General features: G+C 35.4%; 2 protein-coding genes across 2 annotated transcripts; one reads left to right on the top strand and one right to left on the bottom strand.

Moving 5' to 3' along the window:
• The first annotated feature begins 1285 nt into the window (after nt 1-1285).
• On the top strand, nt 1286-5157 carry LOC109241218. Its single transcript, XM_019407938.1, has 2 exons — nt 1286-2702; nt 2780-5157. The coding sequence occupies exons 1-2, from the start codon at nt 1286-1288 to the stop codon at nt 5155-5157; spliced, it is 3795 nt and encodes a 1264-aa protein (XP_019263483.1).
• Nucleotides 5158-5713: 556 nt separating this feature from the next.
• Nucleotides 5714-6357, bottom strand: LOC109241222 (glutaredoxin-C11-like). Its single transcript, XM_019407941.1, has one exon. It carries the CDS (start codon nt 6245-6247, stop codon nt 5939-5941), a length of 309 nt encoding a protein of 102 aa, XP_019263486.1. The 5' UTR covers nt 6248-6357; the 3' UTR covers nt 5714-5938.
• Nucleotides 6358-15584: the final 9227 nt, after the last annotated feature.

The following is a 15584-nucleotide window of genomic DNA, read 5'->3' as shown; positions in this document are numbered from 1 at the left end:
AGGGTCTTTCAGAAACAGCCTCTCTACTCCATCGGGGTAGGGATAAGGTCTGCGTACACATTACCCTCCCCAGACCCCACTAGTGGGATTTTACTGAGTTGTTGTTGTTGTATTATTTATTCTACTTTTTTATATAATAATATTACCTCGTACCTTACTTTTTCTTTATAATATTACTAGTTTATTCTTATTGTTGGTGCATGACATAATGAAATGATGACAAACAATACAATCTATCCAAATATTGTATACATCAAAATGATAAAGCACAATACAATACAATACTATACGATATATTATGAAATGATAGATAACAACCATCAGGGAGAGCTAATTATACTTTTGAAAATGCTTTGCATAATTTATTTATTTATATTTTTGTGTGTGATAAAAGGAGTTGTAAATTAGGTGTTAAAGAGAAATATTTATGAATAAATCTTGAAAATGATGGAAAAATATATTATTATGAAATGTTTGATATGTCTTTGTGAATTTTGCAAAGTATAACTTTGTCTTACAAATAATTAAATTGAGACAATTCCCTTAATAGTATAGACGTATATGATTCACGTTCCGAACAATGGCTATAGATTACAGTAAATTAAAATTTAGGGTTAATTTTACAAAATATCGTATAATATAATTCAGCTTCGGATGTATAAAATTGATAATGTGAAACAAATGGAAGTGGGGCAAACATCAAACCAAAAAGAGAAGCCAAATGTGTTCAACTCACAAAATGTCGAAGCAACCTATGACATGGACCGCGGAGAAATCCAAAGTAATTATTTGAAGCTTATCAGTGGCACAAACTTGGAAGAGGAGCAGAATAGTGATTATGTATATGATTTAAAACATGGACAACAATCTGATTCTTCTTCAGAAGAAGAGAGTAGCTCAGAAGACATGGACTATGCTGATGAAGAGAGCTCAGAAGCAAGTGAGGAGTATGCTAGTGTTGACAGTGAAGAGATATACAGTGATGATCAAGCTGATACTTTGATGGATCCTCCTCGAGATAATAGTGATGATCATGCAGACATTCTAGTTGATACATTTTGTACTTAATCATTAGTGGATATTGCTGCGACATCAGAATTGGACACCATCGACAACAAAGCTCATCTTTCTACTAGGGGTAGAGGCAGGGGCAGAGGTAACACTAGAGGTGGCAGACAAACAACAAGAGGAAGGGGTGGTAGACACTCTACATATCAGCCTGTGAAAACCTCACAGGAACTACACCTTTCCAAATAATCTAATGATTAAGTCCCTATTTTGGAATATGAGGAGCATCAATTCCAATGGTGCTCTTGAGAGACTTAAGCAACTTATTAGATCACAAAAACTTCCTTTTGTAGCTCTATGTGAACCTTTTTGTAAAGCTGCTAAATTGGACAAATACAAAAGAATTTTAGGATATGCAAATGCTTATGCCAACAGTAATAGTCAAATATGGATTTTTTGGGATGAGCTACTGGAATGCAGGGTTATTGAAGAGAGTGAGCAACAAGTTACATGTGAAATCAAGTGGAATGGAGATACAATTATAATATCGGCTGTTTATGCTAAGTGTGATGCTGTACTTAGGGAAGATTTGTGGGATAGCTTGAGGGACATTGCAGATAGGTACAAACTACCTTGGCTCATTGCAGGGGATTTTAATTGTATTGTGGATCCTGGTGAAAAGAAAGGAGGTAAGCCTCACGGAATGTCCAAAAGCTTACCTTTTATACAGTGTATTATGGATTGTGAACTCATTGATCCAGGTTACTCTGGATCTATCTTCACATGGTGCAATGGATGGTGTCCAGAGAAGAGGATATGGAAAAGATTGGATAGGGTCTTGATCAATCAAGAGTGGTTGAACCTATTTGATTCAACTAGTGTCAATCACTTGATCAGGACTGGGTCGGATCATTCTCCCCTATTTGTCATTGCCAAAACTACACACAGAGAACCTATTAAGTACTTTCGGTTCTTGGATTTCTGGACCAAAGAAGCAGATTTTAGCAGGGTGGTAGAGCAAGCTTGGAATATGGAGGTGCAGGGATCACCAATGTGGAAGTTCCACATGAAGCTGAAAAATACTTGCAAGAAGTTGTCTGAATGGTCCAGGAATACTCTGGGCAATATTTTTGACAAGATTGAAGAGCTAGAACACAAAGTAGAGGAGATGGAGACCAACATCATTGCCGATAATTCTGAGGTGAATAGAGCTGGCTTAAATCAGGCTAATGCTTTATTGGTGAGAGCTTACAAGAAAGAAGAGTCCTTTTGGAAACAAAAATCAGGGGTTAAATGGTTTGTGGAAGGAGAAGTTAATTCTAAATTTTTTCACTCTGTTGTTAAAGGAAGAAAGAAGAGGTTAACTTTGAAAAAGATGAGAAAGGAAGATGGAACGTGGGTTGAGGGTGATGAGGAAATTGCTCATGAAGCAATCTCTTTCTTTCAGAATCAGTTCACAAGGGAGAACTTTGACAATGACTTCTCAGTTCTGGGGTGTATTCCTACAATCATTGATGATGCAGATAATGAAAAACTTATAGCAGTACCAACCATGGAGGAATTAAAAGATGTGGTATTTTCAATGAGCTCTCAGAGTGCACCAGGCCCTGATGGTGTCTCTGGGAAGTTCTATCACTCATGTTGGGAGATAATAAAAGAGGATTTACTACTAATGGTTCTTGATTTTTTTGCAGGTAATCAAATTCCTAAGGCATTTACTCATACTTGTCTGGTCCTAATTCCTAAGGGGACTATCCACAATCTTTCACAGAGCTAAGACCAATCAGTCTTAGTAACTTCTCATGCAAGATCCTGTCCAAGTTGGTGAACCAAAGACTAAGTCCCTTGATGCAGAAGTTGGTGTCTCCTAATCAAACAGGGTTCATCAAGGGGAGATCAATTACTGAAAATATCATGTTGACTCAAGATATGGTCCACAATATTGTTAAACCATCTGCAAGTGGGAATGTGGTATTGAAACTGGATATGGCTAAAGCATATGACAGAGTTTCTTGGGAATATCTTTGTCAAGTACTTAGACAGATGGGTTTTTCAGAAATCTGGATTGATATTGTATGGAGACTTATGACTAATGTTTGGTACTCTATTAACATAAATGGAGTTAGACATGGTTTTTTTAAGTCTAGCAGAGGAATCAAGCAGGGAGATCCTCTCTCTCCATCCCTGTTTGTCATTGGTGCAGAACTTTTATCTAGGCTTATGGACAACCTAATTGACTCAGGGTTCATTCCATACTCAGTAGATAAAAAGGGACCTAACATATCTCATTTGTGTTATGCGGATGATACTATCCTCTTTTCTTCTGCTGATCCTACCTCATTAATATTAATGATGTCTAAATTGGAAGTCTATGAGAAGGTTTCAGGTCAGATGGTAAACAAAGGAAAATCTGGGTTCTATACTTCATTGAAAGAGGGTGATACTAGAATTACAGACATTTCGAGGATAACTGGTTTTTCTTATTGCCAATTTCCGATGATATATCTGGGGTGTCCTATCTATGTAGGTAGGAAAAAGGTGGTTTACTTCAACAACATGGTGGCCAAAGTTGCTAATCGGATGCAAGGGTGGCAAGGAAGATTATTATCCTATGGTGGGAAGGCAGTCCTAATTAAATCTGTGTTGCATGCACTTCCTTTGCATCTACTAGCTGTGGTTCACCCTCCTAAAACAGTTTTGAACCAGATTGATAAAATTATTGCTAACTTCTACTGGGGAAAGGAGGATAGTAGAAACAAAAGGCACTGGATAGCTTGGAGCTATTTATGCTTTCCAGTGCAAGAAGGGGGAGTTGGTTTCAGGTCTTTACAAGACACTTGCAATGCATTCTCTGCCAAACTCTGGTGGAATTTTAGGACTCAAAATACCTTGTTGAAGAAATTCTTGGAGGCTAAATATTGTAAAAGATCTCACTCTGTTGCAAAGAAATGGGTCTATGGGCAATCTCATACTTGGAAAAGACTAATGGACATAAAAAAAGATGTTGAACCTGCTATTTTTTGGAAGATAGGAAGAGGTCAAATTTCCTTTTGGTGGGACAATTGGACTGGTCTAGGAGCTTTAGCTAATCTAGTTCATGCTATTAGAACACCCAAGAATACTTTGGTGAAGGATTTTATTCAGGAAGGTTCTTGGAGACGAGAGAAATTACTGGAGGTATTGCCTCTCAATGTGGTTAACGTAGTTCAGGAAGTGGATATCAATGAACTGAGGAATGATTGCCCTTACTGGATGCCGGAAAATTCTGGAGTCTTTACTTGTAAGTCAGCGTGGGATATTGTTAGGAAGAAAAAGGGGGAGTCTCTGACATGTAAGAAGATCTGGCATAAAAAAATGCCATTCAAGATCTCATTCTTTATGATGAGACTTCTACAAGCTAGGATCCCTACTGATGATGTTGTTAAGAAATTTGGTATTATGATTCCCTCAAAATGTTGTTGTTGTAATAATCATGATGAGGAAACCATTTCACACCTTTTCAGTAGTAGTCAAATAGCAACACAGATATGGTCCTATTTTTGCAATGCTTATGGCATTAGGTTTATCAAGGATCAGATAAGGCAAACTCTTATGAATTGGTGGCTAGCTAAGGAAAGAAGCTTAGTTCACTCTATGGTTCTGCAGTGTTTACCTTCACTTATCTGTTGGGAGATTTGGAAGAATAGATGCTCAGCAAGATTTGAAGATATTCACATGTCAAGATGGCATATTATTCAACAAGTCTCTAATTGCTTATCTTTGATGCTTAACTGTCAATTCCCCAGTCTTACTCTTCCACATGTATGGCTAGAAAAGTGTAGGACTATAGAGAAGATTCAACATAGTATCCATTCTCAAGCAGTTTGGTGGAAGAAACCAGATAGAGGTTGGGTTAAACTCAATGTAGATGGGTGCAGTAAAGGTAATCCTGGATCAGCTGGAGGTGAAGGTATTATTAGAGACCAGTTGGGGGATATGGTGAAAGCCTTTATTGAATTTTATGGACATTGTAGCAATAACATGGCTGAAGCTAAGGCAGTTTTACATGGTATCAAATTGTGCAATAGCTTAGGACTTCAAAATGTTATTGTGGAGACAGATTCCCTGTTAATTGTTTCTATTATCAACAGAAGGATGAAGCCACCATAGCGGATCAAACATATTATAGAGCAGATTTGGGAGATAACCAGTCTAGGTAATTTTAATTTTGTGCATACTTTTAGAGAAGACAACTATGTAGCTAATCAACTTGCTAACCTGGGTGAAAATACAAAGGAACACATTATCTTCAATGAAGCTATTTCTCTTCCAAGACAAGTTAGAGCTTCTTTGCAGTTAGAACAAGATGGCCTTCCGAATTTCAGATTCACAACAAGAAGGAACCAATTTACAATTAATGATATTATTACTTGAGAATATTTTGGTTCGGGCAGAAGTGACAAACTTGTATGTAATAGCAGTTTTTGGTGTTATGTACATGTCTATAGGTAAGGAGATTGCTTCCATTCTCTGTCCAAATTGTTTTTTTGCAGTTGTACAATAGATTGGCCTTAGTCAATCTACACTATGTAATCGAGGCTGAGGTTTATATCCTCCTCCGTGTAATTGTTATTTTTGAAATACACAGGTTGGAGTCATGCCTAACTCCTCCATCTTGATGATGGACTTTAAAAAAAAAAAAAAAAAAAAAGTTCAATTCTTGTCCGAATAGAAACACCATAGATAGAAAATTTTGAACTTCTGAGAAACTTAAGTTTCCATTATCAGCCATTTTCACAAAAAGTATGGCTTTAATTTCTTTACAGTCCCCAGCCCAGTACCCCCTTTTGAGGAAACAAGACAAGAAAGAAAAAAGAGAAAAAGAAAAATAAAACACAGTTGGTAGGCTAATTAAGAGCCTAGAGCTATTTTTTTTTCCCGATACAATTAGTTAAAGCCATATAGCTTTGGCATTGATTAGCATTTCCTTGAGAGAACCATCAACATGAAGGGAAATAACATCCTTAGCTGAACCAACAAACTGTCCACCAATGAAGATAGCAGGAACACATGGATTACAACCTAAGCTTCTCAAAGCCAGTGCCATTTCAATTCCTCTTGAATCTTGGTCCAATTCATGAACTGCTGGGCTTGCTCCAATTTCATAGAATAGTGCTTTTATGCTATGACACATGCAGCATGAGCTCTTTGTGAATATTACTGCTGCCCTCTTTGATGCCAACTCTCTAATCTTATCCATTAGTATCGTAAATCTTAAGATGAGTTCAACGAGAACAGAAAAAATCTCAGGGAGTATTGCAAGTCTAAATGATGCTAGTGTTGTAAGCTTTAGTGAGGTTTGAGGTTTCATATGTTAGGTTATTTATAGGGATTCTTGATAGATAGGGATTATATTGTTTATCCCGAAAAGGGGAAAAACAAGATTACTGAAGCTAAAAATGAAAAGAGAAAATTCCTTAAAGATATTTTGTTCTTATGAAGGAATCAAATATTTAAGTATGGGGAACTTAACAAAATAAGAGATTAAAAAAAGTGTCAGCACTTCGATAATGTTCTTGATTTTGACCACTTATACAGTTCTATGCTATGAAAAAGTTGATGAATAGAGTCGCCCATAACGATAATACCAGACTCCTGCGACGTCCGTACAGCAATAACAATATTGTTTAAAAGTATTGTACGAGGGATTTCAAAGATAAATATTTTATTCCTTCTTTAGTTGATAAATTCTTATAATTAATTGAAAAACTTTCGGTGATAAACTACTAAATCTAGTATAATAGAGTATTCAACTATTTCAAGAATAATGATGTGTAAAGAGTCTAAAAAGAATACTACTGTATCACTAGATATAGAAGAATGTCGAATAAAATAAAACTATGCTTTACATATAATTATTCAATGCATGCGTACGTAGGAGAATATCATCAATAAAAAACTTAGGTCTGAAGAATTTTTTCTTGTGAGCAATGTCACACAAGTTCAGCCACTAGATTCAAGATGTAAAAAGTTATAATATTCCTCATTCCTCTAAATCTCGTTTTGTAGACAAGGTCAATTTCTATGGAATCAAAGCACCTAATTATTGGAAACGTAGATCCCTTACTTTTTCCAAAAGGAGATTTTCTTGTTGCAGAGTAAAGGGGTGATTTTCTGGGCAGTTACAAGTGTGCTCGTTTTGTAATGGTTATAGTTGGAGGATATATAGCTGATGTGTAAAAGATACGAACTTATCCTATTTGTTCTCACCTTTAATTTGCTTATCTACGAGAGTCATCAAACCAAGATTCTTTGTTCGCCGAAATAATGGTTCTTCAAAGCGGAACCAACTACTTGCATAAGGTATAAATAAGGTTTACGTACAAATTACTCTCTTCCGACCCTATTTATAAAATTACATTGGGTTTGTTATTATTCAGATTGGAACCAAGTCGTTTGTGTCAGGATGTCACACAATGATCGACAATTGTCTCTTTGTATATGATATTCGATAATTATCACATCATAAGCTAATTTTTGTATTTAATTAGGTTCAAACATCATTTTCTATATGATCAGGAGGTTCAATTGAACCTCCTTAGTCTAAAAAGCATATGGGTAAAAATAAACTATACTGTGCATATGGCGGGCATTATATATGCGTGTTTTCTACTTATTTCATTAGTAGTTATTGATTTTTGGCTATAATTATATATTTTTAGTGCATTACTTACCTTACACTTAGGTGCTTTAATGCTAAACTATACTATATTTGTGCTTAATTGAGTTTATTTTATGTGTAGGTATGTTGAAGACGAAATTGAGAGTAAAATCGAGATTTTATGTGTATTTTATGCACTACAAGAATGGTTTGTAATTATTTAACGATGCAAAATAGTATGATATCATGATTGGATAATGATTGAAGATAAATTTATTCAAGGATAATGTGTACAAATTGATATGAGATGAAATTGGAAAGCAAAAGAAAGAAATGAGAGTGTTAGGCAACTAGTACTAACAAAAGACCTCCAAATTGAAATTGAAGAATGAGAAACGAAGCAGCAGGCGTAGCGAGCTATTTAGCTCGCGTTAGAGCAGGCTACGCGAGGGTTGCAGCGAGATGGAGCTCGCGTTTGAGCTCGCTAGGCGCGGTCCGTCGCGAGGCGATGCGTGTTCCGGGTTTTAAAGCCTATTTTGTCTCCTTTTTGGTTTTGGATTTAGTTATTTCGTCTAGGTCTTTTCCCTACACATGTAAGTAGTCATTAAACACTATTTTTATGCGGGATTCGACCTAAGGAGGCAAGAACACACTAGAATCAAGGCGGAGAATTCTTCTACGAGTTTTTCACTTCCTTCTTCCTATTTCCATTATTGGTTATGAATTCTAGTATTGTAGTTATGCATACTATTATGAATAGCTAATTTGTTATCTAGACTTTTGATAGAACCTTTTTTAGGATAAATTCTTGTTATGTTTTTATATAATTGCGCCATTGGATTTCTCTATTGTTCAACTACGCGTTTATTGTTGTTGATTGAATGGCTATCAATTGACTGTGCCTATTTAGTATGTATTGCTTGGAAAATGGTATATATTAGGTAGTTGTTGAACAACATCACTCCTGACGTAAGTGAGGAATCAATACAAAAGGTTTAAAGGTGGGATAAGGAATAACGAAACCTTGGTGCGATCTTAGTTAGCGGTAAACTAATGCCAGCTAGTGTAATTCAGAAGAATATGTCTAGTAAATTATGGTAGTTGCTCGGAAGAGAATTACGACACCCGAAGTACTCACGATCGATAGAGAATACTTAGGCGAAATTATAGAAAACGTAGCGGGAATGATTCCGATAATTGGGGAAGTCATAACTCTAGACCTCCTTAGGATTGTCTCCAATTTCATCCTAGTTAGTTCATAATTTTACTGTTTTATAATATTTATTAGTTAATTAGTAGAAATAAAAATCAAATCTCTATTACTAGGAAATTGTTTGGACTTGTGTTTCTTAGCAATATTGAACAACTGTAGCTAAGCCTCAGTTCTATTCGACTCCGGACTTGTAAACCAGATCATATTTGCAATGACTGCTTAGTCCGTTTTATAAGGCATAGTTGGCGTGATCAAATTTTGGCGCCATTGCCGGGGAACTAACAGTGTAGCTGAAGGTGTACATATTGCTAGGTTGCAAGTTTGAACTTTTATTTTTATTTTCTTGTATTTGATTTTATTTTTGTTTTACTTGTTGATTTTAGAAAAATGACATCTTAGAATTATGGAAGTTTCAGTATTGGTAGTTCTACTTTTGATCTTCCATATCCTCTCGAAATCCTTATGATGATGGTTCTACTTTTTCTTGTGAAGTTAATAGGAACAAAGAACCTGGAAATACTGACCTGAAGGAGATCATGGATATGTTGAAGTGCCTTGTGGTACAATATGATGAGAAACCACTGCAGATACAAAGGCAAGAGGCAACTATTCGCAACTTAGAGGCTTAAGTGACTCAACTAGTTGATCTTTGTAAAGCGCAACAAGCTGACATTATGGATAGTAGCTAAGAAGAGCATGAATTAGCGGCATAAATTGCTATTATAATGGAGGAGTTGAGAGTAGAATACGATCAAACCAACCAACTAGAATTTAATGATGTCGATGTTGAAGGCGTGATACTAGAGTCAAGCGAGGACATTGAGGAAAAATATTTAGTTGACTCTAGTGTCATTGATGGAGAGGATGTTGAAAATCTCGAAGTTCAGGTATTTGAGTGTGTTGGACCTCATTCCAAATACTTCTCTACATTATGTTCAGACGGCGAAATGGTAATTGATCTGTATGAGCCAATGCAAGAGTCAAAGGAAGAGGTAGATGAGCCATATATTCTGAAATTTTCAAGGCCGTCTAGGCAAAGGGACACTCCTCGGTTGAAAGCCAAAAAGTTCATAAAGTACCATTTAATTTTTGGCTCGCAACAATTTATATCACTCCAAGAGCATGATCATAGAGCAGAATCAAAACTTGGGGTCCAATTCATTAGATCGAAGTGAAGGCAGAAAGTGATTCACGTCGTGCCGTGACGTTAAATCAACCGCTTATTGGGAGTCAGCCCAGTTTTACTGCTTTCTTTTATTTTTTTTATTCTTTTAATTGTATTATTTTTGTAGTGTCGATTTTTGATTTCTAGGAAGATGGAAAGCAAAGCTATTGGAAGGATGCAACAACAAACCAGATGGTTAGAACTAAGTGTGAGGTACCCGCACGAAGGACCACGCCTAGGGAGAAGTCTGAGTACCTCATGAGCTGCTAGCGCTTCGGCCTTTGGACTACCAGGGAGTTTCTTTTACCCTCTTATTAGTTATGGTGTGCATTGGGGACAATGCACAATTTTAAGTGTGGGGTGAGGAGATTGTCTGGGTGACTTTCTATGCTATTTTAGCAGTGTTAGTTTAATCGAATGATGTTCTTTTTTTTAGAAAAATGAAAAAAGTAGAAAAATTGGAGTTTTCCCAATGATGGATCTCCGAGACAGCTTTCTTGAGGGATTAAAGTCTAAACAAAAATCCAAAAATATGTCTTTTAGTTTCCTTTAGGTAGTAATAATCCCCAGTGGTTTTTCTTTGTGACTCGGTTCTTTTCCATGTGATGTAGTTTGCACCGGGTAGTATTTTTTTAGAGTAGACTAAGAATTTAGGGAATAAATGGAGGAAGAAAGATGAGATTCCTAGGTGCCCTTGACTTGTTTAATAGTACCATATTTAGGATTTGTCATGTGTAATATCTTTCCTATGAGCTAAAATTGCTTATGATGCCTTGGTTATTTGGATAACATGTTTTGTGACGCCTACGTCTCATTTTCTTGACTTATGTTCACTTTGTGCTTAGTGTTTAATATCTTGTGGCTCCGTGAATACTTGCATTAGTTTGAGAATCGAAATGACACCGTCCTTAGTGAATCATGTGCCACGTGTGGTGAGATTTTGTGTAGTCCATGCATTGTACTTGTGTCTAGAACTTGCCCGGTATGTGAGTTGAAGCAAAATTTAGGTGAAGGTCGGTGTGAAAAATGATTTTAGGCTTTCTTTGATTTTTTTGAGCTTTATTGCTTATCAAAAATAAAATATATCCCTAGTTAACTATTTTGAGCCTATAGACTTTTATTTGGCACCCACATTACAAGCCTATACCCTTTTTGTTCTTAATTGATATTTTTGATCCTTTTACCTCTTAAAGCACTTCAATAGTGAAATGAGCGCTAAAAGAAGTAAGAAGGGACTAAGTGTGGGGTGACTTTCAAGTGGAACCAATGAAACAAAGAAGGGTGCACTTGTATTGTAAAATAATACACCACTAGCGAAAACTCAAAAGGGAATACAATAGTAAAAAAGAGAAGAAAAGAAGAAAAATATGGATGAATAAATTATTGTCTTGTTCTCGCTAGTGGGGTATAAAGTAAAGTAGTGCTTAAAGAAAGAGGTATATTTTTTAGGTGTGATCTTGTTTGTGAAATTAAAGTGGATTGAAGAATTTGCGCTTGAAGTTTATTATGTGATGTGTTAAAGTGCATGGGAGGATGAACCACCAATCCAAAATATATCTTACCCTTCCCTTAGCCCACGTTACAACCATGGAAAAGTCCTACTTTATTTTAGAGCGAGCAAGCCTACATTAGTGGATGTTTACATAATGGGAAAGCCTATGGTACTTTGTGCATGCATGTGACTTCTTTGTGACAGTGAGGGATTTCTTTGATATATGTGAGTCCTTAAAATATATTTGAGCATTTGATTCGAATGTGTGGATTCAACTTACTCTCATGTTCCTGTTGTGAGGGCATATGATTTTGCAAGGGATAGGTGACGTTATTATATTTCTCAATGATTTTAAGTGTTCAAGCCATGAATGCATTGTGATATTGAATCGGTTTGTGAGGCTAGGATTGTTATAAACATGTTCTCTTGTTGTTGAATAAATTTTTGAAGTATGGCATAGAGTAAAGGGAAGTATGTGTTGAAGGCATCTGCTTTAGCTTAATTGTTGCTATCAACCATAGTCATTGGTGTAGTGTGCCTCAATTGTGTAAATATAAAGTGCTCAAAGATAGTGTGAATTGTTGGTTGACTCGAGGACGAGCAACGTTTAAGTTTGGGATAGTGATATTTGGCTATAATTATATATTTTTAGTGCATTACCTATCTTACATTTAGGTGTTTTAATGCTAAACTATATTATATTTGTGCTTAATTGAGTTTATTTTTTGTGTAGGTACGTTGAAAACGAAATTAGGAGCAAAGTAGAGAATTTATGTGTATTTTATGCACTACAAGAATGGTTAGTGATTATTTAACGATGGAAAATATTATGATATCATGATTGTATAATGACTGAAGACAAATTTATTCAAGGATAATGTGTTCAAATTGATGTGAGATGAAATTGAAAAGCAAAAGAAAGAAATGAGAGTGTTAGGCAACTAGCACTAACAAAAGACCTCCAAATTGAAATTGAATAATGAGAAGCGAAGCAACAGGCGTAGCGAGCTATTTAGCTCGCGTTAGAGGAGGCGACGCGAGGGCTGCAGCGAGATGGAGCTCGCATTTGAGCTCGCTAGGCGCAGTCTGTCGCGAGGCGATGCGTGTTTCGGGTTTTAAAGCTTATTTTGTCTTCTTTTTGATTTTGGACTTGGTTATTTCATCTAGGTCTTTTCCCTACACATATAAATAGTCGTTAAAACACCATTTTTATGCGACATTCGACCTAAGGAGGCAAGAACACACTAGGAACAAGGCGGAGAATTATTCTACGAGTTTTTCACTTCCTTCTTTCTATTTCCATTATTGGTTATGAATTCTAGTATTGTAGTTATGCATACTATTATGAATAGCTAATTTGTTATCTAGAGTTTTGATAGAACCTTTTTAAAGATAAATTCTTATAATTGAGCCGTTGGATTTCTCTATTTGTTCAATTACGTGTTTATTGTTGTTGATTGAATGACCATCAATTGACTGTGCCTATTTAGTATGTATTGCTTGGAAAAGGGTATATATTTAGGTAGTTGTTGAAAAACATCACTCTTGACTTATGTGGGAATCAATACCAAGGGTTTAAAGGTGAGATTAGGAATAACGAAACATTGGTGCTATCTTAATGAACGGTAAACTAGTGCCAGCTAGCGTCATTCGGAAGAATATGTCTAGTAAATTGTGGTATTTTCTCGGAAGAAAATTACGATACCCGAAGTACTCACGATCGGTAGAGAATACTTAGGCAAAATTATAGAAAATGTAGCGGGAAGGATTCTGACAATTGGGGAAGTCATAACTCTAGACCTCCTTATGCTTGTCTCCAATTTCATCCTTATTAGTTCATAATTTTACTGCTTTATAATATTTATTAGTTAATTAGTAGAAATAAAAATCAAATCTTTATAACTAGAAAATTGTTTGGACTTGTGTTTCGTAGAAATATTGAACAACTGTAGCTAAGCCTTAGTTCTCTGTGAGATTCGACTCAGAACTTATAAAAAAGATTATATTTGCAACGACCGCTTAGTCCTTTTTTATAAGGCTTAGTTGGGCGTGATCAGTTATCTTAGCTGTGAAGGAAGCAAGGGACCGGTGTTACTCCCTCCGGTCCACAATAAGTGACCGATTTGCTTTTGGCACACCCATTAAGAAAATACTAAATTCTATATAAAAATAACTAGTATGACTAAACTACCCTTAATTAAATATTTAATGTGAGGAGTAAGAAAATTTTTTAGGGATATGTACATAAGGGTAATTTTGTAAAAATAAATTAAATTTTTTCTTAATTATATAAATGGACACTTATTTTGGACCGAAATAAAAAAGCAAATTAGTCACTTATTGTGGATCGAAGGGAGTAATAGACAAATAAATAAAAAAAGAAAGAAAGAAAGAAACAAGAAGAATCTCTCAGTGATAAATATGCATCTTTGCTTCCACTTTTATCTGTAAAAAGGGATGCTGTTTACGCAGAAAAGAATTTGGGCCGCAAACAGAGGAAAGTTCTTCATAAGCTTATGGCAGCAAATATTGCAATTTGCATGCAGACTGTAGGCATATTAGCTTAATTCTCAATCCTTTTCTGAAGTTAGTTAAGATCCCCATTACTTATTTTATGTGTATAGGTAGTAAATGATTAAAATGTGAATTCACGGTTATAAATCACTTTTTATCATTTCTCATTGTATCCGGTACCAACAATGGGCCCGCCTAATTTTGGATTCACGTTGTGTAAGGTCCATTAATTACTGGGAGAATGATACAGTACCCACAAAAATAAAACTATTTATCCTCGATGTGCACAAATAGCCACTAACAGCTCATGTCTTTATTTTAAAGCCAGTGTTTTAAATGTCTTTAGTCTTTAGCTACTGGTTTAATAAACTTTAACTGCCCGGACGAAAATACCCTTCTGCTCATGTCCTTAACTTCAGGACTTCAGGACTACATGTCCTTAACTTTTGAACTTGAAACTCTAAGTTCAGGACTTCAAGACTACATGTCCTTAACTTTTTAACCTGTAACTCTAAGTTCAGGACTTCAGGACTACATGTCCTTAACTTTTGAACTTGGAACTCTAAGTTCAGGACTTCAAGGTTACATGTCCTTAACTTTTGAACTTGGAACTCAAACTTCAAGACCTAGCGTCCTTAACTTTTGAACTTGTAAGTCAAAGTTAAGGACCTATTGTCCTTAACTTTTGAACTTGCTTGTCCTTAATTTTTGAACGTGTAACTGTAAGTTAAGGACTGTCTGTCCTTAACTTTTGAACTTGTAAGTCAAAGTTAAGGACTTATTGTCCTTAACTTTTGAACTTGTAACTTGTAACTAGAATATTGCTACAACTATCTGCGACTATACTATTGTACCAAAACGTTAAAGGATGCAATAAAAGTATAAAAAAAATTACATGCTCGTATTGCAAGCTAAATATTCGCAAAACAACTTGCTCATTTCGTATACTAAGAGGGTATATAGTTGTATGGGGTCGTTCCAACAATTGCCTATAACTATAAACACTATTACATAATACACATAATTTATGTCCATCCGCACACAAAAATTCCAACATTGCAACACATGTTCATATAAATAATTCCATAATAGAATTCACTTAAAATGCAGCTAAAACAACCAAAACAACGTTCAAACTACCATATGATACCAATATGGCATATAACTATTCCCGGCAACTATATGACTATAATACTATTACATAACACACATGCATAAAGAGGAAAATAAAAAAATAGTGTACCACATATTAATATAATAAGGTATTTCAAGATATAGTACTATATTACTATTATTAAAAGAAAATCAACTATTGTACCAATTAAATGCAGCTAATACAACCAAAAAATGATTCAACTAGCATATGATACCAATATAGTATATAGCTATACTAATAGGGTATATAGTTGGAATGAATTGTATACTAAAATGGTATATTTGTATACTATTTGGGTATACAATATGAATTCGTCTTCTTCTCTGGTTCAACTATATTTCAACCCAAATTTCTAAAACCTACTACAAAATCTCCACCAAATTGACTAAAACTTTA

This window comes from Nicotiana attenuata, unplaced genomic scaffold (genome assembly GCF_001879085.1).
Source record: "Nicotiana attenuata strain UT unplaced genomic scaffold, NIATTr2, whole genome shotgun sequence".
Taxonomy (NCBI): domain Eukaryota; kingdom Viridiplantae; phylum Streptophyta; class Magnoliopsida; order Solanales; family Solanaceae; genus Nicotiana; species Nicotiana attenuata.
The sequence above is the reverse complement of the archived record's forward strand: the minus strand, read 5'-3'. Positions and strand labels throughout refer to the sequence as shown.